Here is a 23,951-nt window from a genome sequence, read left to right as displayed (position 1 = left end):
AACGAGATTAGGGCAAAAAAAAAGCCCGACCAAGAGCAAAAAAAGAAAAAGCCGTGACTTGTGTCGAGACGAAGTCTAAGGTTGATAGTTAGGGCTTGTCCGGAGCTGGCTGCACCTACTATTCCGGTCCGGATGAAGTAGTGAACATATCCCGGTCCGGTCAAGTATCGACGCAACGACAACAATCAAGGACCTCAATCACCGGTGTGGCAGGCCGCAATGCTCAGCACCAAGCTGCATAAGGGAAGAAATGGCGAGAGGTTGACAGGCGCCATGTACCAGAAACAACCAGTCACAAGCATAAGTCAACCGGGTGATGATGGCTTCTTAACCTTCAATAGGAATGAGTTGGGGCTGCGCGATCGACAGCTCAGCACTACTTTCGCGATATCCTTGAAGCTCTTGGCGAACAGGAGATAGCTGGTGAGGGAGAGTGAAGCCAGTATCGAGAGCTTCCTGCACCAACAAAGACGCTCCCTTGTACCGGCGGTCCGTATACTTTTCAAAGACGGCGGCGTGGTGCTGGTCCGGACGATCACAACATTCAATCATCATCGTCACCAAGTTCTTCAATTGACTCCAGGTATAGCCCGAGTAGAAGACATGCTGCTTAGTCTGCAATGCCAGTTAGCCTGCGTAATCTGAAAGCATAGTCGTAGCTCCAACTTACCCAGTCACCCTTCTTGAGAATGAGTCGAGAAAGACAATGTGCACCCGCAGCCAGAAAGCTAGGGGGGGATGCCACGAAACGCTCGTCCATGATGGTCAATTCCAGGAAGTACTTGGCCAGAGTTCGAGTTTCGAGATCGTAGTCGTCAGCCTTGCTAACGCGTCGCAAGAAGCTCATGGGCCCTGGCCAACCCAGCTCGAAGCTCAGCATACTAAGCATGAAACGCTCGGCCTTCAGGACCTCGTCGGCAGTGTACCCATTGTCAACCATGTAAACAATCTCACCCAAAGAAGGACAGTTAATCTCCTCGTACTTAGAGGCTACTAAGATTGCGGTGGCGCCTACAAGCTGGAGCTTGCCAATTGAGACGATCTTCTGGGACAGGAAACGGTCGATGTAGTTGACTGTCAGGAAAAGTGTCTCGGGCAAGAGACCAAATCGGTTGTGAACCTGTACAAGCCAGTCCATCAGGACTGAACGCATTGACCATTGAATCTCGGTTTGGTTATCCATGTAATGCGCGTTTGGAAGCATCTTGATCTGCAAACATTGTTAGTATTGGGATCAGAGTACAGACGAAATAACTCTTTACCTCAAGCTCACGCATATACCCAAAAATCTCGTCACCATACTCGGCAACCATGCTGACATCCCAGAGCTCTTCTTCAACCTCGTCTCGTGTGCGAGTGCGCTCCACCTCTTCACGTGCGTCCTCAAGTTCACGCTGAACGCGAGCTGTCACGCGAGGCAGTGGAACAATTTCTGTAGCGCCTCCAGCAGTCATATCCCGAGAGCGAGCTGAGTGCGCCGTTGTGTACGCTTGATCCTGATCATCAAAGTCTTCGTCATCAGCCTCCTCCCAGCACTCTTCAGGCTCTGACATGGCAGGAACAGAAGCGTCATAAGAGATAGGAACAATGGGTTCTTCCTCGGATATCTCAGGCAGCTTGATGTGTGACTCGGGATACTCCTCCTTCTGAAGCATATCCAGGTCGACACCAGTCTCGATGGGAAGATACATAGAATCAAGATAGGCACCTTGGTCGTAGGGATAATCAGCCTCCTGCAGCGACATTACAGCAGGATTAGAGGATTTAGAGCCCAGCTCAACATCCGCTTTTGGCACTATCTTTTCCAACTGCTTGCTTTGGGTGCGGCGCAGACTAGCTTGTTGTTGCTGAGATTTGAGATGAGGTTGGCTCTTGTAGTGACGAGGCTGAAGAGCAGGGGCATTCTGAGCTGACGGAGCAGGAGCTTTGGTTGCATTGTGGGTATCTTTCCTGGCGTAAGTTTCTTGAACGTTGTTACGTGATGTCTTCTTATTCGCGTCAGATGACTTATTTTCTAGGACGGTCCGTGTTGACGAGATGTTGGGTAACCTTTGGGCGGGGCGAGAGAAGGAGTCTTTGCTATAGACAGCGTTCTCCTTGTTCAGAGGCGCGCCGCCGTGGCTGTTGTTCACGCCATTCGATGTGTAAATCTTCATCGATTTGCCTTCATCGCGAGTATATACAGCCTGCTTGCTAACATTGGTCATATCGCCGAAGGCGGCTCGCTTCGCTGGGCCACGGAAACCGGCTGCTGTGTTTGTGTTGGCCATGGCCAGATTTCCTGAAGACTTGTTTGATTGTTGAAGCTGGGGAGCGTTTTCTGCGCCACGCGGTCGAAAAGGCTGTAGAATACGACATTAGCTTACACTTTTGTAACGGGTACTGGCATGCATCGTTATGCAAGGGAGAGGTGGCTGTCAAGTCACGGTAACAGTAACTCATAAGGGAGATAGTGTATGATAACATACCCTGGCGTCCATAGTGACATTCAAAATTGAGGATTGCGTGAACGACAAAGGTCGTTGGATGTGGAAGAAACGCGATTAATAGGATGCTGGTGGTGAAGATCGCGTACGGATGCTGAAAGGATGTTTTGGTGGTTGATGTCGGCGCGTTGATTTATCATCTAAGATGCAGCAGTTACAGTTGTGATGGCAGTTGACAGGCGACGGGTGGCTTGCAGTGCTAGGCCTTTTTGACTCTTCCCTTGAATTCTCGGTATCGACTACTGCGCGCAATATGTTTAGGAGGCTGCGTCGAACATTGAACGAGGAAACCCGGCAGTGAAGCTTGGTGAACAAGACGTGTTTGGTGTTGTTGTTTTTATTTCTCAGTAGGAACAAAAGAAACAGCAGCAGGCAATAGCTTTGGACTGGTGGGTGTTCGTGGGATTAGGGGCCCGGGCGCGCAGGGGGCATTAGACGGGGGAGATTAGCCCTGGTAGAACTGAGCTGATGCTCTTTGAGATCAGCGGTGATGATGGAAGCACTAGAAGCTCTATATGCTCAAGGCGTCGGAGGGAAAATGGAAATGAAAGGGTACAAAACAAAGACAGATGAGAATGCGGCGATGATGGAATAATAAAGGTACCTCCGAAGAGCTGGGTCTGAGAAAAGCATGCACATCCATCCACATCCTGTTCGTAACTGTGCAACGGGCAACGGGCAACGGGACAACGTAAATGGTTGTGGAAGCCTCATGCCTTGCCGGTGCTGAGCAGAAGCTGTGACTTGATTGGAGCGATGGCCCCAGCAGTACCCACTTATTCCTTGAGATGAGATTTGTTTGTTTGTTTATTCTACTAACTCTCAGGTACGACGTTATTTTTGGCCCTTTAGTTCAAGGAGAACAAACTCACTAAGCTTGGTGAGGGATGGCGCACGGGCCGCCCCAGGGCTCTGGCTCGTTTCCAACCTGTCGTCACGGCGATGGTGCTTTTTCAAGCGCTATACCGGTTTTAGAGTAGTATAGCCTTATCGAGCTTATCTAGACTTACGTCGCGTCTCACTTGAAGAGCACTTTAAGACGTTGACGTCGTTTATGTAATGTCTGAGACACTTGTAAAGGGAAAGATAGCTATATCATACTTATATTGGTGTGTGAAGTCTATTGCTGTTTTTCTTAAGTAGCCATCTCTCCAGTCAGTTGCACGATTCTCCAATATTGGTCAGATTTTCTTCGTAATCCTCTCATCGCGTCGTATCAAGTATTTGAGCACGCCAAACGGGTACGGTTTCACGTGACTTTATTCTCACCCAAACCCAACGGCATCTCTAAAAACCTCATAGTACTCCAGGAATAACAAACCTGCCGAGACCTTGTCGCGAATCGAATCAGTGAGGAACATGTCCCCCCCTTGCCATTCCGAGACCCCCGAGACAATTTACCGGTTCGCGCCTCCGCCAAGTCATCCCTCGTCGCCAATATGCGCAACATTGTGTGCAGTTGAAAAGCATCAGGAATTGCGCCCAGTCACCACACTCGACTTCGTCAGTAACGACCGATACAAATGTCCCGAAATATGGGAAGTCCAATATACTACGTGAATATATCTCTGGACCAACGATGAGATCCCTCGCAGAGAATAATTACAACCACACCAATTTCTGTGCCTGTTTTACCATCATGCGATGCCTCCGTCATGGCCCCTCTCAAGCAAGACAGCCCGCCACGCAAGCTGCACTAAGACCAACTCTACGCCACCATTTCTCACCTTTTGAGCAGTGCGATATTGTATCATTATCAGTGCCATTTGGCGACGATCTTCTGGAGAGGGTAGGGTTTGTGAAATGAGAATATATAATCTCGAGCGACGTTTGAATTCGTCAAATTGGTTGAGCGCGATGAGTGATCATATCTAGGTAGCCAACCTGTAAGATGTCAGTGTCCTCCATGAGCGCTCGTTGGCATACAATTGCATTATAGATGGCCTTAGTAATTCCAAGGTATCTCGAGCAACGAAACACAAAACGGCTGAACTCATACAGGTGTGATAGCTTGTGAATTTTGCGACCTCTGTCGCATATAATACTAGAGCAGCACAGTGGCGAACTTCCGGCCAAGTACCATTCTAATCACGATGTATTATAATTAATTTTCATTATTCTCTCTCCTACCGCCATATTGGATTTGCTTCCTTATACTGAGCTCCAAGCTAGTCGCGACACCGCCGCATCATGGTTTTGCGCAACCCCTTTGGCACCAAACTGTGCCACTTTGTGCGACAGAATTCGCACGGGACTCAACGGGTGCAAATAGCAGCTAATTCGTTAGGCACGTTTATTTGAGAAAGAAACGCAAGGTCCAAAGTACGCATTGGAAATCTAGCGACGCCACATGCCAAAGAATCGAGTTGGGTGGGTGGTGATAGGAAGTGAACTTGTGAGGCAATATATCAAATTAAGCGCAATTCAATCTAAATACAGATAAGTTTCTGCCAGAGCAAAGCACGTACGAATGTTAGTATAAATGCCGAATCTTGTCACATTCTTGACAGACAAAATAGACGGCACAGGCAGACGAACAAGGGTTGTAGGTGACAAACACACACCGTATCTTTTGTGCGTAGCGTCCAGACATGCTGCTGAAAGACCAGATCGCAAAGAGCAAATCGGATGGGCCCTGTCGCCTCGATATCGAAGTTATTGTCTATTTCGCTTGTCACAGATAGGCCCAGCCTAGACACTCATGGCGGAGCCTTGGAGTCTCATGGAAGACAAATCCGAGAGACATCTGGAGATGAGGTGACCACGGCTCAGGCTCATCTCATAGCTCCAGGCTGGGCTGGGCTGGGCTGCGACGAACGCTGATTCGATCGATGGAGCCTTTCCTTGTCGCATCTTGTTTTGTTTTTTTTGTTGTTGACCACGGTCACCTAAATTTTGCGCCAGCGCATTCAAACGTGGATAATCCAGGGCGGGGCGGTGACAGCGTGCGCGCAAGCGTCATGCTTGATGGACGATGGGCGCATCGCATGCTTTGTTCTCAATGTAACGCTGTGCGACACAGAGATGAGATATGGGATGTGCGCTTTAGTTTTGGACGGCGCATTCGCTGCGACATACTCATTAAGGCCGCACAGTTAGACACTCAGGCTACAAAATATAAAACATACAAGAAGCAATGTGAAAAGGTATCATACAGCGCATTGCGCATCTTTAGATCGCAAACATGTGGCAAGGGTCTGCTTGGCTTGTCCAGGATATGCATGGTACGGACTAGTCAGTCACGGGTCCTTGAGGGCCCTCGATATGCATGGTCTGTAGATGGTATACCTTTTGGACTGTGGCCGTTCTAAGGATCCACGAGTCTGATATACAGTTCAATAGATTAGACGTCCTGAGAGAGGAGCATAAACGACATATCGAGGTCGAATTGGATCTCTGTCGGACCAGAAAAGAGACCAACCCTGGTGCCGCTATCACAATGGATCCATTGCACCATCATCCACATCCACAACTACCTCCACGTTCACTCACATTCACGTTCACGCGTGCTCTGGCCTCATGCTGAAACAAAACAAGTCAAACGTGTGGTCAAGGTCCAATCCAAGATGCCATTTCACCATCTGCCTCGTGCCTCGCACGCCACGAGCGAATCGCTGCGACCGCTGCCTGAATGGTTCAAGATAAAACCCCAGTGAAGGGAAATTGTTCGCCCGGGCCCAGGCGCCGAACGAGGGTTATCATGACATGGACAATTAGCTGTTCCTGTTGGTGGGGGATGAATGCAATGCGAACGCAATTGACTGAGGTTCTGAACAGGCGCATTCCCATTCTTCAGTATCATCTCTATTCAACGGAAATGACGATTCTGTTTCTATTTCGAGCACTTTGGAACTTTGTAGGTATGCGCCTGGCACCAGAGGCTGGCTGGGCTCTTGACGCTTGGATTTCTATTGTCTCAGAATCATTCGCAAGCTAAGCGCATCATCCCTCAGAGTGGTCAATGGCCATCATGGAAGCGCAAGTCGAGAATGAACTGGCGCAACTTCGCCGCTTGGTAGCTAATTTGCGATCAATAGCATCAAGCGACGCTATATGGTGTTATTTATTAGCTATTAGGAATTGATACACATTTAATCCTTTGCTATTTCACAAGAATCTAGTCGGATGAGTATTAGGTAGTAGTAAGAAAAAATGGAACATCAAGGTGTCATAATCAATATCGCCACAAAGGGATGTCTCTCATGTCGGATTTTCAAGGCACAACAACACCTCAATGGTATCTTTGAGAACTTAACTAAACAGTGAAAGAATTGACATATCTAACAATGCCCATTATCCCCTTTCGAGCTCTCAAAAATTCCTCGTCAACACAGACTGTTCGTGGTGCTTACCGTGTGCCAAGCTTATTTCGACACATGATCAGCCTAGACAGGTCCCCAGTTCGGTCGGCCATGACAATCAGCGCGATTGGCTGTTGATGATCTGTTGCAACCACCAACTCAGACATCTGAGCCGTTGAATCGATAGCTCTCCGCTTTCTCAGTGTGTGAACCTCAGGAAAGGTTCTTCTCGGCGTCTCTTCTACTATCTCCAACGCTATGACTGAATCTTCAGACCGTGGAGTCTTCATTGCTAGCCCTATATCCAGAGATATCCATTGGATCATGACCGACAACTTGCGCCAGAGTTTAACATCTGTAACAAGCCCTGATTGAGGTCGCATTGAACCCTGGACAAGCTTCGCACGCTCCCATTGGAGCGCGGAGGAGGAATTCGCAGTAAAGTGTGCGTGTGTGCGCGCGATCGCAGCTCAACAAGCGATGTCGCTGAGCATGTTCTACAGTATGGACTATGTATAAGCAGAAGCTAGCGGGAACCACTGCAGTGGTTGTTGTTCGTTGTCTCCTCTTCTTGGATTAACCACACCACATTTGGATTGGAGGTGAGGGTCGTCAACAGTCACAGACTCACACGAGGCCACCGACAAGTGTCAGAGACACTGGATCAAGAGGGGCTGGGCTTGAGGATTCTTTTCCATTGGGAGTGCGGTCACAGTTGTTGGTCGCCAACGACCTGTGTCTAGCCTAACTTGGGTCGCTTCTTGGAGCGATGGATATGTAGCTAGCAGTGGATGGATCGTGAGTGGCCGATGAGACTCTAGAGATACCGTACTCCGTAGTAATAGCCAGCGCTCGAGTGAGAGGTTCGGGAGGGAAAGGAAGCCAGCAAGCCAAGGTTCCCAGGGTCCGCTAAAATGGGCAACCCATGCATACACTGTCAGTCCGTCATGGTGCCCGGCGATATGGAGCCAATATTCAACTGAAAGCGATAGGTTTTACACAGCTTCAAGAACAGCAATTTAGATAGGCGCATTACTTCTGCTGTGCTCACCGGCCTGTTCCTGAACCTTATGGCCCAGATTTGTGACTTGCGACGAGCCTAGACAAGATATGGCTGTTGCGAAGGCTCATTACCACCGTATAAAGAACCGAGTAGCTTTGCTGCTGGGGATCGACATATGGCTGTCCAGGTCCTTGCAACCTATTCTGATAACTGGCCCGCACGAGTTTCAAAGCCTGTGAGGAGTCGCAGATTAGATTCAGATGGAGAGTTCATATTGTAATAATCTCATTAAGCAATTTGAGAATGCTCAACAAACCGAAATTGTAGTGTATGCGAAGTGCGCGCAAAAAGATACTGATCGATTTGCGCTGCGCATCAGCACCGCCGCATCCGCTTTTCTAGGTTCGTCCGCGCAGGAGGAGTCGAGAATGCGCCCTGTTTTCCCCTGAAGTCAGTCGCAACGTAGAAACCAAAAGCAAATCTACGGTGCCTATTCTGAGCGTTGGACTGCCTGTTCACTGTATCTGCCACAATGATACCGAGATTAGAGGCACGTCATAGCAGTTCCTTGAATATATGCTCGGGTTCATCGGCGAGGAACCACAATAGATGGGTCCTGGACAATGAATCCCCTCCTCTCAGGGCAAGCTGTCCAACCAGCCCTGGCTCAATTTCAGCCATAAGCCATGTCTCCCCATCCCTAACTTCTGGCCCAGACGCTGTAATTACAGGTTGTCGCACGCTGTCCAGGGCCGTCTTTAGCGGTCTGCTGGCCTAATTTCCAGGCCTCCTTCAGGAGTCGTTAACGCTTAAACCCCCTAAACGGACGGTTCTCGTGTTAGTGAGCCCAGCTCGGTTCAAATTCAACAACCTCTCTTCTCTCGACTGGTCTGGCTCCTCTTTTCCTCATGCACATCCTCTTGCCGACTCTTCAACGCCGCCACAACCATCCCAACACGGATCAAGACCTCTCTGGTAAGTCCCATCGCCTGTGTTATTATGCGCGATCCCCATCGAGACCCAATCTCGAGGCCCCGATTCTCCCCTCTTCCATCCTGAGTCCCCAAGTTCATGTCCTCTCTGCTTCATCCGTCGTCCCCGTCCCAAGAAGCGCCAGACCTGCCCCGACCCTCAACCTACCCATTCTCTACTCGAGGGATCTTCTTCATCATCTACTCAGCGCTTCCTCGGGCCATCTAGCTGTTTCTCAGTTGCTAACAGGGTTCGAAATAAACAGCATATCGATCTCTTCACCGTCGCTGTCGTTCTAACGAAAACCCTCCACCGTTCATCGTCGTCATACGCACCGCAAGTCCAGAGCCCTGAGACCACACAGACACACACAACACTCGGCGCTTACCGCCTACGGCGTGGATGTTGATTATCCCTTGATCATTCATCTATATTTCGACATCGCTTTTACATATTTTGTCTTGTGTGCTTTTCTGGTCATTGACCGCCACACATAGTATTGAGCGTACTGTTGAGCGATCTTGTCGTGAACAGGGCCGGGCCCAGTCTATCCCAGGCAAAGCCCGCAAACACCACTTTCAAACCCATCAACCCAACTCCATCCTTCAATTCTACAACGTCCATCGCCATCGACACAATAAATACACCCTGAGCTTCACAATGGCATCAATGTCGCCTCTCAACACCGCTATCGCTCTTTCGGGAGCGTCCTCAAATGGTGGCAGTGTCTCACCCCAACAGACATCAACACCCAAGAACGTCGCATTTGAGCTATTGTTTCTCGAATCCCCCCATTGCCGCGCGCGCTTGCCAATGCGAGTGCAAATATACCCCCATGACACAACGGACTCGATTGTCACTACTGTAAAGAACTTTTATGGTCTATACTCGGGTCCGACCGGGTCAAAGGGAGTCAGTTTCGAAGATGATCTTGGGAATACTCTTATTGCCCGATACGAGAACTTTCGAAACAATATGGTAGTATACGTCAGGGTTATAGAGGAGCCTCCGGCGAATGCAGCTGCGTATTCTCCCCATCCTTATCATAACCCATCAGTTGGCACCCACCCTTACTACAGCGACAATGGCTATGCTGCCACTCAGGCTCAGCGCTTTCCCCAAGAGCTGTCCAGACCCAGCTCTCGGACATCGCGGAGACGAAGCCCTTCCCCTAACACTGCTCGTGGCCGAAGAAGTGCTTCTGCCAGCACAAATGGGAAGAAGGGTCGTTCTCGCTCATCCAAACCCCGAGCTTCTGCCTCTCAGAGTCATACCGAACTATACAGCGACAGTATAAACGGCTATAGCAGCAATGACGAGCATGACTCAACATCTGGCAAGAACAAGGACCAACTGCCTACTACTGATATCAGTGTCGAGAACATCGTTGAAGGTGGCCGTCGTAAGAGGGCCAAGTTCGAAAGCTCGGTAAGTGGAGACCGCCATTTTGACAAGGCGGGCTCAGAGAGACTGACAAAGTCGGGCTACAGGAACTTCCACTGTTCGCACCACCCCAGATGCCCGCGGCGACATCGAACCCTTCAGTATCTCCTGCTCGTCGGGCTGAGCCTCATCGCCCCGCAATGCCATTCGTGCAGCCTCATCAAAACCCCTTCACAAACCCTCGCCCCATGCAGTCGCCCCAAGGATATTCCAATGGCATCACGCATCCCAGTCTCTACTCAACACCGGGACCCGATCGCCGCAACCGAAACAGCGGCGGGTATACCAGCAGCGCGATGGGTATTCTCCCTACTCCCGACCCAACTGTCGGCAGTTGTATGTCTGAAGAGGATAAGGACGTTGCTATCCAGCTGATGCGACTTGGTGACATGTCCAACATCTCCCACGGCCGAACTTCTGCTTCTACTCTCGATGATACATTTAGTGGCAGAGCCGATGCTGCTTCCTCTACTGGCGCTACTAGTGATGGCGAGAGCGAGAGCGAGGCCGAGTTGCCTCCCGCGCGACGCCAGAAGCTAGATATTTCTGGCACTGTTGGCAATGTCTATCAGACTACTGAGTCACACTTCATGCCACCCCCTGAGAGTGCCGAAGTTAGTGGAGACGATGCCGACTATGAGGATGGTGCTGACGAGTCTTTGCTCTCCACCGGCAAGAGCAAGCCTGGCAAGACTCCGAAAACCTCTACCAAACCCAAGGCGTCTGCCTCTGTTTCTAAAGCACCATCGGCCAAGTCCTCCAAGACTGCTCGTCCCACTAATGGCGCCAAGGGAAAGAAGCTACCCCCTGTCCCAAGTGGCCCAATGTCCCCAGCTTCTATGCCCCCTTCGCGAAAGCAATCAGTTGCGTCTACCGGACAGACTCCCCTTGCCCCTGGCGAGGATGACCAGCCTGATCTTTCCACCAAACCTCGCTGCCAACGCTGCAGGAAGAGCAAGAAGGGCTGTGATCGTCAAAGGCCTTGTGGACGCTGTCGTGATGCTGGCCTGTCGGCAGACCAGTGCATTAGCGAGGATGAGGGCAACGGCCGAAAGGGTCGATACGGTCGTCACATGGGAGTGCCCATCAAGAAGGATGAGGTCACCGCCGTTGTCCAACCTGCGCTATTACCCGCTGCGCCCATCGCCGCCGCTTCCATGACAATGGATAAGTCCAAGAAGCGCAAGCGATAAGCGCCTGGCTCCAGCCACACTGCCGGAAGGTTTTCAATCTTGTCGTATATACTGGTCTTTGAGCTTTGATACAACAGTTTTACCAGCGTTGTTGTCGGCTTACTTGTCATCTTTGTCGATGTGGCATGAATGACTTGTACAAATCTCCCAATGGGTCCCAACGGTTCACCAACAAATGGGCCATGCACTCAAATGTTTTCTTTTTATGTTTTCCCTGGTTCTTCTGGCTTGCAGGCGAGAGGGCGGCACTCGTGATGATACTCAGGAGGATGTAATAACGACGGCCGTTTGGCCATTACACTCCTTATACGGCGTTTGGAGGCAAGATGTGGGAGTTGTCGAGTTTCTTTATTTATTCTTTTCCTCCGATTCAACATTGCTTTGGTTGCCTCCAGGCTCAACGAGGTTGGCTGCCAGCCGCCTCTGATGGCGATGGACTCGTGTGCGGCAGCTTCATAAAGCAAACCACTCAAAAAAGGTGCGATACGGTGGGAAATAAGGGGCGCGGTGCTTGGAAAATCTCCCAAGGTTTAGAAGGAAGGACAGGAACGGTATATGGAAGGTTTATCGTGTGCGTACGTGAGGCGCATTCTGATCGAGATGCATGACTAAAAAGGGATGCTGTCTGGATGCTACACCGGCCGCGCAAAGGAACGGGTTAATGTGGCAAAAGGCCAAATGTTTCCGATATGTTATCCTGTTTTTCAGCGACTTTTCTATATCTTGTTGTACGTAACTAACTTCATACAACATGCCTGAGGTTAATTAGGTTTATCAATGCGCGTGAATGTGAAAGTGTGCGACACGAGCTACCGTAATGCGCTGATGATGCAACGTCTTTAAAATGATACTGCATGCATTCTGGTATTGCGCGACCTCTTTGCCAATGTTTTGGACCATGTATATATTGTGATTGCTGAAATTGACAAAGCCTTGTGTTCCTGAGGGCATTTCGCGACAGCGCAAACCCGAAACTTCGGCACCGTTTGCCGAAACGCCCCGAAACGGTCAATTGCAACGATTGGAGTGATACTTCCGCATCGCGTCTCACAATAACACATGCCCATCTCGGCCTTTTTTTCTATTCCATCCAGTATTTTTCGACCTAATATATCACAATATTCTGTGCAGAGATATTGTGGTCTAACCTACACCCCTACCGCAAATCCGCTGCCCCCCACCATCACAACCTGAACTAGCGTGCCGTTCCCGCTCCACCTTTTGCCGATGCGGAGTCGATCTGTAAGCCGATTGGACGATGAGCCCGGCTGAGCCTCACGTGACAGCCTTACATCATATTTTTCCTTACCGCCATTGTTGTTTTTACCCCTCCATCGCGAGCGCGGGGTAAATTCTTCTCTTGTGTTTTTTTCTGTTTTGACTGACTAGGGCATAGGAACGTAGCTGACAGAATAAAATAGCCAGCCTCACAGTTGGTTTACTGTGTATTTTTATGAGTGTATATGCATAAAAGTTTAACATGCGGGCTGTGCCGTTCCAAAACTTAAGTTAATTGCGATTACCGTAAGGTCAATGTCCATGTTTGATGCTATCATGATGTTTTAAACATTCCGCCAAAGTCACAGCAATTTCCTTCGTAAACTGCGCAAACTCTTCAATGGTCGCACAATAATCTCCACCGTTGATTATTGTTGTTTATCATGACCCCTGGCGCCGGCTCCGGCCGCGACCACCCGTGACTTCTTCGGAGACGTTTTATTGGCCCCACGCGTCAGACCAACGGACTTCCGACTCCGGGAATAAACAATGCCGGCAATCGGAGCGGGGTTGAGTGGGGATCGGTTCGTCGGCGGTCAGTGGGGCGACCGGCTGAGGTTACCCTGAACATGAAGTAATGGCAATACTTTTCGCTTCATTTGTTTCCAACGGTGACATTATTGGATGGACTATTAGCTAATATTTATAACATATCGTTCATTTGATAACCCCATTTACCTAGACGGTTTCTTTTCAAGTCAATTCCTGACTATGTTGAAGTTTATGATGCTTTTCGTGGGAACGGTGCTTGGCTAGTAGATTTGATGTAAACCAACGTCAATATTACGGCCTCTTGATACCTATATAGTTATATGTGTTGTGCTACCAGTAATCCGGCTCTGTTTGACTCTACTATGTAATTGAAGGGCGCGTTTGTCACTCAGAAGCGCGACCCCATGATTCAACATAGGTCAGCAAATGATGTTGGGTGAAATTGAGAGCAACGACTATAGTAACCCGATCTGGGGTCTGTGGGGCGCGATATCGGCAAGCGACCATGGGATTGCGCCCTTCGAGAAAAATCTTTGACTCGATTATGAAAGAATAGACTCTGATCGGTCTGGGGCAGAGACCAGCCGTTAGGACGTATATAGTTGTCGGACATCCCAGTTGAAGAGCCCTGAAACCATTCCCGGCAACTCCATATTCTACTACTTGCTGGCCGCTCCATGTTCTAGCATATCAATGGAACACACCTTAATATCACCCACCTTATCGTATCGACAATGTTTGGCAAAGATGTAGAGAAGACGCCAAATCGGAGGCAGTCGTCACCATGTCCCTCTGAAGGCAATCCCGAGGACCCTCAGAACCTCCATCCCACTATCTCCAACACAAACGCCCCTCCTCCAGTCTTTGATCCTGAAAGCTTCGATCCTCCAGATGGAGGCTTCACAGCCTGGTCCCAAGTTCTTGCTGGTGTCTTCATCAATTGCTTGGCATGGGGCTACCCCGCCTCTTTTGGTGTATACCAGCTTCACTATGAAGAATCGCTTGGATTGCCCTCGTCACAAATCTCGTGGATCGGTTCCTGCCAGACTTTCCTGACGTTCGCATTCTGTGGTCCAGCCGGCCGTCTTGCCGATGCTGGATACACCAGAGAGACTGTCGCATTCGGAAGCTTCCTGGCTATCCTGGGAACCTTCATGACCAGTCTATGTAAGGAGTACTGGCAAATATTCCTGTCTCAAGGTGTCTGCACAGGTATCGGCCTAGCCCTGCTATTCATGCCTGCTGTGACTGTTGTTGGTTCTTATTTCAAAGCCAAGAAGGCATTTGCTCTGGCGTTGGCTGCCACAGGCACTGGCCTGGGATCCATCATTTTCCCTGCCACTCTCCAATATCTCATCCCACAAATCGGCTTTCCATGGGCTGTCCGCTGTGCTGGTTTTGTCGCTCTCGTTTTGATTGTCGCCGCAAATCTCATACTTAAGCCGTACCTCGCCCCGAGAAAATCAGGGCCTTTGATAGAATGGGAAGCCTTCAGGGAACTCCCCTATTTGCTGTTCGTGCTGGGCGCGTTTCTGAACTTTTATGCCTTATACTTTGGCTTCTTTTATGTAAGTGACTCCTTTTTAAACCACCTGTACTGCGATTTTGTCGCTAACAGCAAACAGATCAATGTTTATGCTCGCAATGTAATTGGGTTTACATCAGTCGAAGCTGTCAGCTTGCTACTAATTGTGAACGCAATGAGTATTCCCGCGCGGCCTATAATGGGTTACCTAGCAGACAATGTCTTGGGACCGATAAACGCATTCCTTATTGGGATGACTGCGCTTAGCGTCATGGTGTACTGCTGGATTGGCGTCAAGTCCGTCGCCGGTATGTACGCTTTCTGCGTCTTCTTTGGATTTGTGAACGGCGCGTGCCAGGGAACATTCGTCGGTGCTAATGCGAGCTTGACCAAAGGTAAGAGACTCCCCGAGTTTTGGCTTGCTGTTCTCATGGTATGTGACTAACTGAGTAATAAAGATCCGCGCAAGATGGGTACTCGCTTCGGTATGGTTCAGACAATCTCTGCATTTGCCAGTTTGGCCGGACCACCGACTGCTGGTGCCATCCTGGATAAATCGAATGGAAATTTTGTATATGCACAGATTTGGGGTGGTACTGTGTTTTTGTTTGGTGCTCTTATGATTGCTTCATCTAGAGTTGCGTCAACCGGATTTGTTCTGATGAAAAAGAAATAAGAGGAGGAAAGATTGGGTATATACAAGGATACAACGGTTCGGCACTCATGATTGAATTAGGGAACATGGACTTTTGAGCACGGCAATAAGTAAATGGTAATGTTTAAATTGAATCCAACCCACGAGAGCCTTTTTCACATCCTGTGTAAATGATGAAGAGTGGTGATGACTAGGCGAGCAATCTGACTCCCGTCTTGCCATACAAAATCGTGCTCGCCTCTGAGGTGCTTATTAACCTCCACTTTGAGTCCCTGCTCAGTTAACAGAGACGCCATATTGTCAATCTCCGGCTCATCGATGAGTGTATCCTCAGCAGACCATGCAAGCATTGCCAATTTCCCACTCGCCCAGTTGTCTTTGAAGCTTGATCCAAACCGAGCTGGGGAGACCTGTTCCCAGGCAGACTTATCGTCACCAAATGCGGCTTCGATGAAGCCAGCATACCCGCCATTATGCCTGTCGTTGAGCCCAACAAGATCGAATATACCTGATACTCCAACAATGGCAGTGGGCAAGGGTCCCCTGGGATGAGAGGCGAGAATGTCCCCACTCATGAGAAGTTGGAACGCGAGCGTTGCACCGGCAGAGTGACCGACTAGGATGTAGTTGTTTGACAGCTCGTACTTGCCTTGTAGATAATTCAAAGCTGACCAGATATCTTCCAAATGATCTGGGTGTTTTACAGTGGCAGACTCCTGGGGGAAGTCTGGATGAGGTGATAGCCGGTAGTCGATACTGACAAAGCCAGCAATATCTTGTATCGCGACTGCACCTGAGATGACAATGTGCTTGATAGACTCGGTGAAATCGTTCTCATTGTTACGAGGATCACGCCAGGCACCTCCATGGATGAAGCTGAATAGCTGTTAGTGAAACCGGAGAAAGAGTAGATCGATGGTACACCCTCACACTACCCAATAACCAGTTTTTTGGGCCGGACGATCAGCAAACTGCCACACGCCTAGCTTCTGACGGTTATGTTTCCCGTATTGGTGAGACGCGTAAGTGAGCCCCAGGGATTTGTCTTCGGCAAAATCGGCCATCTTGTTTCGCTTTATGGGTGACTATCGACGCTATGACCCGAAATGAGATGTTGATCGCAGGGTTGTTCGCGGAGGTCAGTGGAGGATTGGGTATTAGATGCGAGAAACTCAGATCGGAGGCGTTAGTTCTTTTGCCCGTTTTTATAGTAGAAGCTTCTTAAATTGGGGGCGCCTGTTGTTCCCAGTCCAGATGTCGACATTTAAACCAAGATGAGGGGGGGTCTTAAGTTGTCGGAACTTTCGAACACCGGTATCGGCCAATCGGATGTAGTTTCCAGCTTATCGGGTTGGGCAATTATATCTGGCGTTCCAATAAGATCTACAGAATCGAACAAGTCACTTTCTGGCACGATCCAAATGGGGACTTGGTGGAGGGAATCAAGAATATAAAAATGAGCTAAATATCGATAGTATAGAGGAAAGCCTACTGATTTTGGATATCACAATAGGGGTAATACTTAGACATTTACGAAAGCAGAAGGGCATCTCTCAGGTCACCTTGTACAGCATGTTTACAAGTATTTTTCAGCAATTTGTAGTTGGCAGGTGTATTGCTTTTTGCGGAACGGGACGGGAAGAAGCACGTTTAATAAAGACACATAGCAACGACGGAACCACGGATGAACGCCTTCCGGTGTAGCCGTCTTGCCGTCCTCCCATCAGACAACTTTATCCTTTATATAAAATACCTTATCTAACTCCATCTAATATTCAACCTCAAACTGTAAATCTTCGATCACTGAATCCCCCCCAGAGGATTAGACGAATAACCGCAATAAGCTACCGTGCCAGAATCATACACAAACGGAATCATCGGGAGATAAACCGCTAGCGAAGCTGATGACCGACAGGCATCTTCGGCCTCGCTCTGGCAAGGTCACACCAAAAACCCGTCAAGACTGAAGATGTACAGGGGCATGGGTTCGCACTTACAGGGGCTGCACGTGTCTGGTTCGGGAAACCGACCATGCTGTGCCTGCAAGACGGACCACGGACGGAGATACCTTGACGCACCCAGTAAATTGCTCTCGAATCACCACTGTTTCACTCTCACTATGCTAATCCTCGCGTGTCGCCTATTGATATTCATGGAACTTCATGCTACGTATCGACAAGGGCCTCACAGGCTACAGCCGATAGGTATGCTGGAAGCTAGGTGGACTATGATCGTAAGGCCCCTGTACTTCAACGTCTCCCCACTTCCCGATGTTAACCTCAAAAGTTCAATTCAAAAGCGACTAATGCAGCTATGAGCGGACGTCAGCCCAAAGGAAATTAAGAAGAGACGCCGTATTCAGTGCCAGGCCTAATAGGCGCTTTATTGCGAGTTGTAATGACCGGTTCTTCGCAGACAAGGATGCAGTCTTTGGTTGCCCGAAATCTTTCCACATGTCAGGTTTCGGCAGGGATTTAGAACTAGTCTAGGCTTTCATGGAGCTGATACTGAAACAATAGCTGGACCAAAACCGTAGTTCCGCAGTGAAGTGCGGATCATCAGAACGCCCTACCATACCTTCGGGTTCGCACTATCGGGAGAGAATCTTGGAAAAGTCTAGCGACCAATTTTAATCGTGGAGAAGACTGAAGATCTTTCTATTCTCACTATCTTGGATCAGAGTTAACCTTCGGAGCCTCAACTGAACTGGCTAACAGGGAGACTTGAGACTCCACAACCTGAGCTATTTGCTTGTCGTATGATTGTACATGTCTCTGTCGACCTCCTTGCTTGGGACCGTTCATGATGTGCATTTGATTTGGTCAAGATACGAAAAACTCTATTAAGTTCTAACTGTAAGTATTCCCAACCCCGATGTTTGGCGTTCGACTAAGGAAGGACAGTTGCCGCTGGCTTCAGAACGCTAAACAGGGTACTTGGTTCAAACAATACGCTTGTTTTTTCCGAGACCGAACCATATCCAACACATGCGCTACGTACCGTCTTTGTGACCCAAGGTTTGCTCCTTGGTATGCGAAGCTTGACTGTGTCATCCGGTGCAGGCTTGTTCACTGTGATGCTACTGCTTGTCATCCACGGGTTGACGCCATCGCCTCGACAAACAACCTGGTCTGGCGATGCCTCACCATCCTTGCCTGCAATTAGGCTGTACCAAACGGGACTTTGACAGATGAACCGTTCCCGATGGCCTATTGCAGAATTTACATGGACTCGCGGATGCAACATCGCCTCCCGCTAGCTAGTGGCTTGAAGAATCCGGCTAGAAATATGCCTCAAAAAGGTCTTCAAGACGGTAAGATGCAAGGGTGCTTGAAGACATCAGCTTCACACCCTCTCTTCTCAGTCGGTGGCACGTCTGGTACCTTGCATCCGGCGTATCATACCCATGCTCGACACACATCAACTTCAATTTGACACCCCCCCATCGCGTTGGAGACCCTTGCCCTGCATTTGATCAGATCCGCCGGGTCGGTTGGTGCAATCCTGGCATGTGTGATTCACTCGCAGCTGTGAGATATATCTCATAGTGAGCCCCCCTTGCGTCCTTCCCATTAATTCTGTTTTGTGAATTTATTTGATCTCTTTCAACTTTCTGCTTTATCTTTTGATCCTCTCCCGACTTTCGAGGACTGGGCCATGCTCGAGCTCGAAAGTTGTTCGTGACGCTGTAGCGCCATGGCCACTAATAAAGATATTGACCTTCATGAAGAGAACGGGTCTGTTTTGGTCGCAACGGCGATCACTCTCTTGACACTAAGCTGGTTCTCTGTCGGGCTGCGCACCTATACAAGAGCTGTCTTGATGAAAAGCTTGCAGCTCGACGACTGGCTCATGCTCGTTGCTCAGGTAAACCCCCCATGTTGTGCTGCATAGGGCAACACTCACCAACAGACAGATCATCTTCACAATATCATGTGCTTTCATCCTTGAAGGCGTCCAGCAGGGAATCGGAAAGCACAATGACGCCGTCAAACCTGACGAGGCTAAAGTTCAAGCCCTCATGGTAAGCATCCTCTTCTCCCTCGACATTCATTCTTGGTCAGATATTTACTCCATTATAGTGGCAGGCTTTGGCAACAGCGACCTATATTTTGGACATGATGTTCATAAAGCTCAGCATTGGTGTCTTCTTGCTCCGCCTCTGTGTTAAACGAGTCTACGTCTGGATTATCTGGATCAGTCTAGCTATTATCAGCATCTGGAGTATAGTTCTCTTTTTCTGGAACTTATTCCAATGCAAACCAGTTGAGATGCAGTGGGACTTCAGGATCAAAGATGGTACTTGTGTGAGTGCAGACCAGATCGTCTCAGCGGCCTATGCTATAAGTGTTATGACGGTTGTTTCTGACTGGCTCTATGTAAGTAAAACATTGTCTCATCTGCCTAGCTGCTTCACATTACTGATCGCTCGATAGGCCCTTCTACCAATACCAATGCTGTGGTCGGTCAAGATGACCAAGCAAGCAAAGGCAACTGTCATTGCAATTTTGGGGCTAGGTATATTGTGAGTTAGCTCTCTTAGCTGTTCAGAACCTCGTCTAACATACTATCCAGTGCCAGTGTCGCGACCCTTGTACGCCTACGATTCCTTGCCGACCTTACCGACACGGAAGACATTCTATGTGAGTAGCGCCCGGATGTGTCGTCTTCGCCCAACTGACTTCTCCAAGTTGCTGGAACCGAGGCCATGGTTTGGACACTGATAGAACCAGGTGTCGCTATTGTTGCATCAAGTCTAGCTACCATCCGACCACTTCTTCGTGCTATGAGGATTAGAGGCTTCGAATCGACCGAAAACACTTATGGCACAGGCCACTCTGCTGCTGTCAGATCCAACGCAAACCGTTCCAAACCCGGAATCTTGGTTATGCCAGGCTTTGGCCCTGACGATGTCTCACTAACCAACATGGTATCACAAAACAACACGAACACCCTACCACACCCGAACAATATCGAAATCTTACCTCCTCGACACGTGGCCGACGGCCCTATTTCGCCTGGTCAAGCAAGCATCGTTAAAAGCGAGATCCTGGTGATACAAGGCAACAGCTCGCCCCCATCGTCCTGGCAAAGTCGAAATCGCTCCCCTTCCAGCTCTTTCGACCAGATCCACGACCTCGAAGCACACAGTCAAGAACTCGAACGCGATAATATTAGGGGCAGAGGCAGATGAACGGAATTATGATATGATACCCAACGGAGATGGAAGAGCCACATATACGGTTATTCCCCTCTCTTCTTCTGTCGCGACAACGACATCTTACAAGGGACTTCCTTGTGCTTGTATTCATTCGGGAAAGGGGGCAAAAGGCGTTAGAATAAGCTTGGGCGGGAACATACAGGGAAGCAAAATCAACAAGGTTTGCCACAATGGGTTTGGCCTCTAGAAGGAGAGGCCAGCAGGTGGCTAGTAAAAAGCTACGAGTCAGTAGGGGCCCGATAGCTGGCGCATTGATCAAGGTTCGCAGCTTTTGTTAGCCTCTAATGTGTTTATGATAACCAAGCATTTTTACAACACTACCTTCAACTGTCGTGACTCAGCATTGATATCGACGCTTTACTTGCTTGACAAATGCCTAATAGACTGTGCATACTTGATAAGCATGACAGATTCTATAATCACGAAAGGCTTGTTGGTGTAGTTTGGGTATCTTTGTTTATTCTTTACTGAGTGACTCTTGCCAGGCCATTTTCTTTAAGTGTATTTGTCTCATGTCTTAAGGGCTGATATGGTACTCACAACTCAGCACATGTCCGTGAAATGTCCCTCTTACTCTATCCTCAGGTCCTCGGATGAGACCTCCCAATCCTCCTCCTCATCCCACTTTGGCGCAAGTACAAAGCGACCCATAATCTTGCCCATCCCAATACTCTCTCCACCAATAACCCCCGGCCGAGGTTTCTCGTCATTCTCTTCAATGATGACGGCTGTTGTTAAGAAATTCATCCCAGTGGCAGGGCTCAGTTCCATAGTACTGCCACCCCAGTCCAGTTCTACACGGCCTGACTTGCGTACTTTCAGCTGGCCTACCATGCCGCCTGTTGATAGCAGGCTGGACATAAAACCAGCCTTTTGTTCAGGGTCTTCGAAGCCGGGTACATTAAATCCCGTAGTGTTGTTGCCTTTGGTAAGATCCACGGGCTCTGTGTCAGCGGCGGCTGGTGTTGATTCCAAGACATTATCTTCGTCCTCACCAGGCTCAGGCTTGACTTCGTTGATGGGGTTGGGTTGGGTAATTGGCTTTAGAGGGGGCAAGACAGGAGGGAACTGGAATAAGTACAGGCGGCCATCCTTGTTGCTCGGGCCTTCTGTTTTGCCTTCTTCGCCCTCGGAGATTTCGACAGCACCCAATTCGTTGGCGAGAATCTCCAGATCTGTCTGTATCATGGCTTCTTCTGAGTCTTGCTTTGGCTTCTTGGTCTGTGGCGCTGGCGTTTTGGAAGGTTGCTTGTCTTTATTTTCTGTATCCATCTTTGCCTTGACATCCAAGTCCATGGAATCGTCGAGTCCTGGCTCCTTCTTAATGACTGGCGTTTTCGAGTCATTCTTCCAGATGCCACCGTCTTCTGTGTTCTCGTCCGTTAACAGAGGCTCGTCTGCGTCGCCGTCAACCCAGAGGCTCTCCTCTTCCTTTGCAGGAGGGGGAGGAACAGCTTGAGCATTTTCTGCGGCCTCTAATTCTGCTGTGGTTGCCACTATGACACCCTCGTCCTTATGCTCTCGTCGGTATATACCCATAGGAAGTACGCTAACGGCGCGGGAGTTGAGCGCCTCGATCATGGCCTCGTCTTCGCTATCGAGATCCTCTTCAGGAGTATGAACGTGGAGTTTATCCGCGTTGATTCGGGCCTCGCGAGATCGTGACGCCTGAGCGAAGCCAGGTTTGGAATCTGATTTAAATCCTCTTCCACCACCTCCTCCAAAACCACCACCGCCACTTCCTCCACCGCCAAACCAACCACCGCCTCCTCGCCCACCGGAGCCTGTAACAGTTAGAAAGTTGCAATTGAGTGCTGATATCTCGGAGGTAAGCCTTACCTGCTGCACCGGAGGAAAATGGACCGCTGGCTCCCGAAATGACTCGACCAAAACCGCCTCTACCCATGGCATCACCACGGCTCCTTTTACTCCTGAAACGTGAACGCCCCCGAGCCTTGCGCTCATCTGCTGCCCTCTCGCTGGCTTTCTGCTCCTCCTGTCGGGCAAGACTGTCTCGTTCTGCTTCATCTCGACGAATGTTCTTGGGTCGGAAGCGACCAGCTGCAGGAGCTCTTGTCGCCCGAGTGGTAACACCTCCGCGGGTTGACGTGGTCGCTATACTATGAGGTACTAGAGTCGCACTGCCTGTAGTATCTGTAACGGCTGGAGTAGAAGAGCCGGCGTTGCTTTCGCCGCCTGCCCGTGAACCTGCTGCGGCTGTACCTCTCCGGGTGCCCCGGGCGGCTGCCCTACCGCGGTTCATGTTGCTTATATTATGGTTATGATTTACCGGCTGAGAGTCGATGTAGGCGGCGGGTAGTAATTATCGTTATCGCAGGGTTCAGTCGCAGATGAAGCTTTCGAAAATTTAGCTTGAGTCGCAAATGCGAAAGTTCAATAGTGGGGTTCGGAATGGTGGGGGACGATGGAATTCTGCCATTTGTGAGATATCTAGTACTCACCGCCTACCTAGTACTTATCCATCTGTACCTTGGTATGATACCTAAGGTAAGGAGGTAGGTAGTTTATCAAGGCTACCTAGGCTACTAATTTATTGCCTATTTGGGAAAAGGAGTGATATAACCCATTAATTGAGGTTAGAACCCAATAAAAAGCAACCCAATAAAGGTTGTCACGAACATTGATGAAGCTGAGGGTGGGTGCCCAGCTTTGGACAGTCCATTTCAAGGCCCATTGAATCTCCTCCTATTACTTTTGTATAAACAGACTAGCGAACAAACACCGTCACATACAAGATATAGGTAGGTATTCTCCAGATAGGCAAAATGCTTGGTATGGAGAACAGTTACTTAATAATGCCTCCATATATCCAAGTAGCATATGTAGTCTTGCTCCGAGCCTCGAGCCTTGCCATTTACTCGAACCATATTACTCCTGTCCACTCTTTAAAAAACTTGAGAACCCCAAGTTAGTTTCTCGTCTGTTTTTATATGGAAATATCAGTTGAGATGGTGCTCTGTTGACATAACGTTTCCCAATATGGAAATCCAGCCGAGTTCCTATTGGCCAGCACCTAATGTCAGCTTAGGACAGCTTCAAGTTCGCCATATTGTCACGACAAGATGTATGTGAATGTGAAGCGGTAATTCTTTTGTATAAGAAAGGAAAACACCTCCTCTTATTCGGTGTTATTATAATGCCAGGCCTCAACTTTTAGTACTATGACCAATAAAATATTAGACTTCTCACAAAGCACGCGAACACAAGCACTGATATCACTATAGGTGCTTCAGGTGCCGGCTTGGGACATATCTGAAAAGACTATAGTTTTAATTGAAGAGAGAACCAAGCTTCAGACCGATCAGACGCTTCTTATAGTTCCTATACGGCAACGTTGTTCATACTGAAGTTTAGGAGGATT

At 49.2% G+C, this 23,951-nt stretch overlaps 8 protein-coding genes across 8 annotated transcripts; 5 read left to right on the top strand and 3 right to left on the bottom strand.

Annotated features, from left to right (window-relative positions):
- Positions 1 to 203: 203 nt before the first annotated feature.
- Positions 204 to 2,738, bottom strand: BKA55DRAFT_158002 (cyclin-like protein). Its single transcript, XM_046184968.1, has 4 exons — positions 2,469 to 2,738; positions 1,263 to 2,342; positions 671 to 1,210; positions 204 to 615 (listed from the first exon to the last, which is right to left on the bottom strand). Exons 1-4 carry the CDS (start codon positions 2,478 to 2,480, stop codon positions 328 to 330), a joined length of 1,920 nt encoding a protein of 639 aa, XP_046054765.1. The 5' UTR covers positions 2,481 to 2,738; the 3' UTR covers positions 204 to 327.
- Positions 2,739 to 8,528: 5,790 nt separating this feature from the next.
- Positions 8,529 to 9,242, top strand: BKA55DRAFT_157947 (uncharacterized protein). The gene has a single exon (XM_046184967.1). The coding sequence runs from the start codon at positions 8,699 to 8,701 to the stop codon at positions 9,059 to 9,061; it is 363 nt and encodes a 120-aa protein (XP_046054764.1). The 5' UTR covers positions 8,529 to 8,698; the 3' UTR covers positions 9,062 to 9,242.
- A 180-nt stretch (positions 9,243 to 9,422) lies between these two features.
- On the top strand, positions 9,423 to 11,398 carry BKA55DRAFT_589434 (uncharacterized protein; the record flags this gene model as incomplete). The annotated part of the gene is made up of 2 exons (XM_046194930.1): positions 9,423 to 10,190; positions 10,253 to 11,398. The coding sequence occupies 2 exons, from the start codon at positions 9,423 to 9,425 to the stop codon at positions 11,396 to 11,398; spliced, it is 1,914 nt and encodes a 637-aa protein (XP_046054763.1).
- Positions 11,399 to 13,902: 2,504 nt separating this feature from the next.
- On the top strand, positions 13,903 to 15,465 carry BKA55DRAFT_633294 (major facilitator superfamily domain-containing protein; the record flags this gene model as incomplete). The annotated part of the gene is made up of 3 exons (XM_046196975.1): positions 13,903 to 14,681; positions 14,787 to 15,088; positions 15,152 to 15,465. The coding sequence occupies 3 exons, from the start codon at positions 13,903 to 13,905 to the stop codon at positions 15,367 to 15,369; spliced, it is 1,299 nt and encodes a 432-aa protein (XP_046054762.1). The 3' UTR covers positions 15,370 to 15,465.
- On the bottom strand, positions 15,466 to 16,598 carry BKA55DRAFT_553803 (Alpha/Beta hydrolase protein). The gene is made up of 2 exons (XM_046191556.1): positions 16,279 to 16,598; positions 15,466 to 16,224 (listed from the first exon to the last, which is right to left on the bottom strand). Exons 1-2 carry the CDS (start codon positions 16,410 to 16,412, stop codon positions 15,504 to 15,506), a joined length of 855 nt encoding a protein of 284 aa, XP_046054761.1. The 5' UTR covers positions 16,413 to 16,598; the 3' UTR covers positions 15,466 to 15,503.
- Positions 16,599 to 17,048, top strand: BKA55DRAFT_553802 (uncharacterized protein). Its single transcript, XM_046191555.1, has one exon. It carries the CDS (start codon positions 16,623 to 16,625, stop codon positions 16,800 to 16,802), a length of 180 nt encoding a protein of 59 aa, XP_046054760.1. The 5' UTR covers positions 16,599 to 16,622; the 3' UTR covers positions 16,803 to 17,048.
- A 1,996-nt stretch (positions 17,049 to 19,044) lies between these two features.
- On the top strand, positions 19,045 to 20,542 carry BKA55DRAFT_684211 (uncharacterized protein; the record flags this gene model as incomplete). The annotated part of the gene is made up of 6 exons (XM_046198613.1): positions 19,045 to 19,215; positions 19,265 to 19,372; positions 19,431 to 19,727; positions 19,785 to 19,873; positions 19,924 to 19,991; positions 20,040 to 20,542. 6 exons carry the CDS (start codon positions 19,045 to 19,047, stop codon positions 20,540 to 20,542), a joined length of 1,236 nt encoding a protein of 411 aa, XP_046054759.1.
- Positions 20,543 to 21,010: 468 nt separating this feature from the next.
- BKA55DRAFT_553797 (RNA polymerase III RPC4-domain-containing protein) lies at positions 21,011 to 22,956 on the bottom strand. The gene is made up of 2 exons (XM_046191554.1): positions 22,409 to 22,956; positions 21,011 to 22,353 (listed from the first exon to the last, which is right to left on the bottom strand). Exons 1-2 carry the CDS (start codon positions 22,830 to 22,832, stop codon positions 21,140 to 21,142), a joined length of 1,638 nt encoding a protein of 545 aa, XP_046054758.1. The 5' UTR covers positions 22,833 to 22,956; the 3' UTR covers positions 21,011 to 21,139.
- Between the last annotated feature and the right edge of the window lie 995 nt (positions 22,957 to 23,951).

Source organism: Fusarium redolens, assembly GCF_020744475.1.
Source record: "Fusarium redolens strain MPI-CAGE-AT-0023 chromosome Unknown BKA55scaffold_2, whole genome shotgun sequence".
Classification (NCBI taxonomy): Eukaryota; Fungi; Ascomycota; class Sordariomycetes; order Hypocreales; family Nectriaceae; genus Fusarium; species Fusarium redolens.
This window is presented reverse-complemented; position numbering and strand designations above follow the sequence as displayed.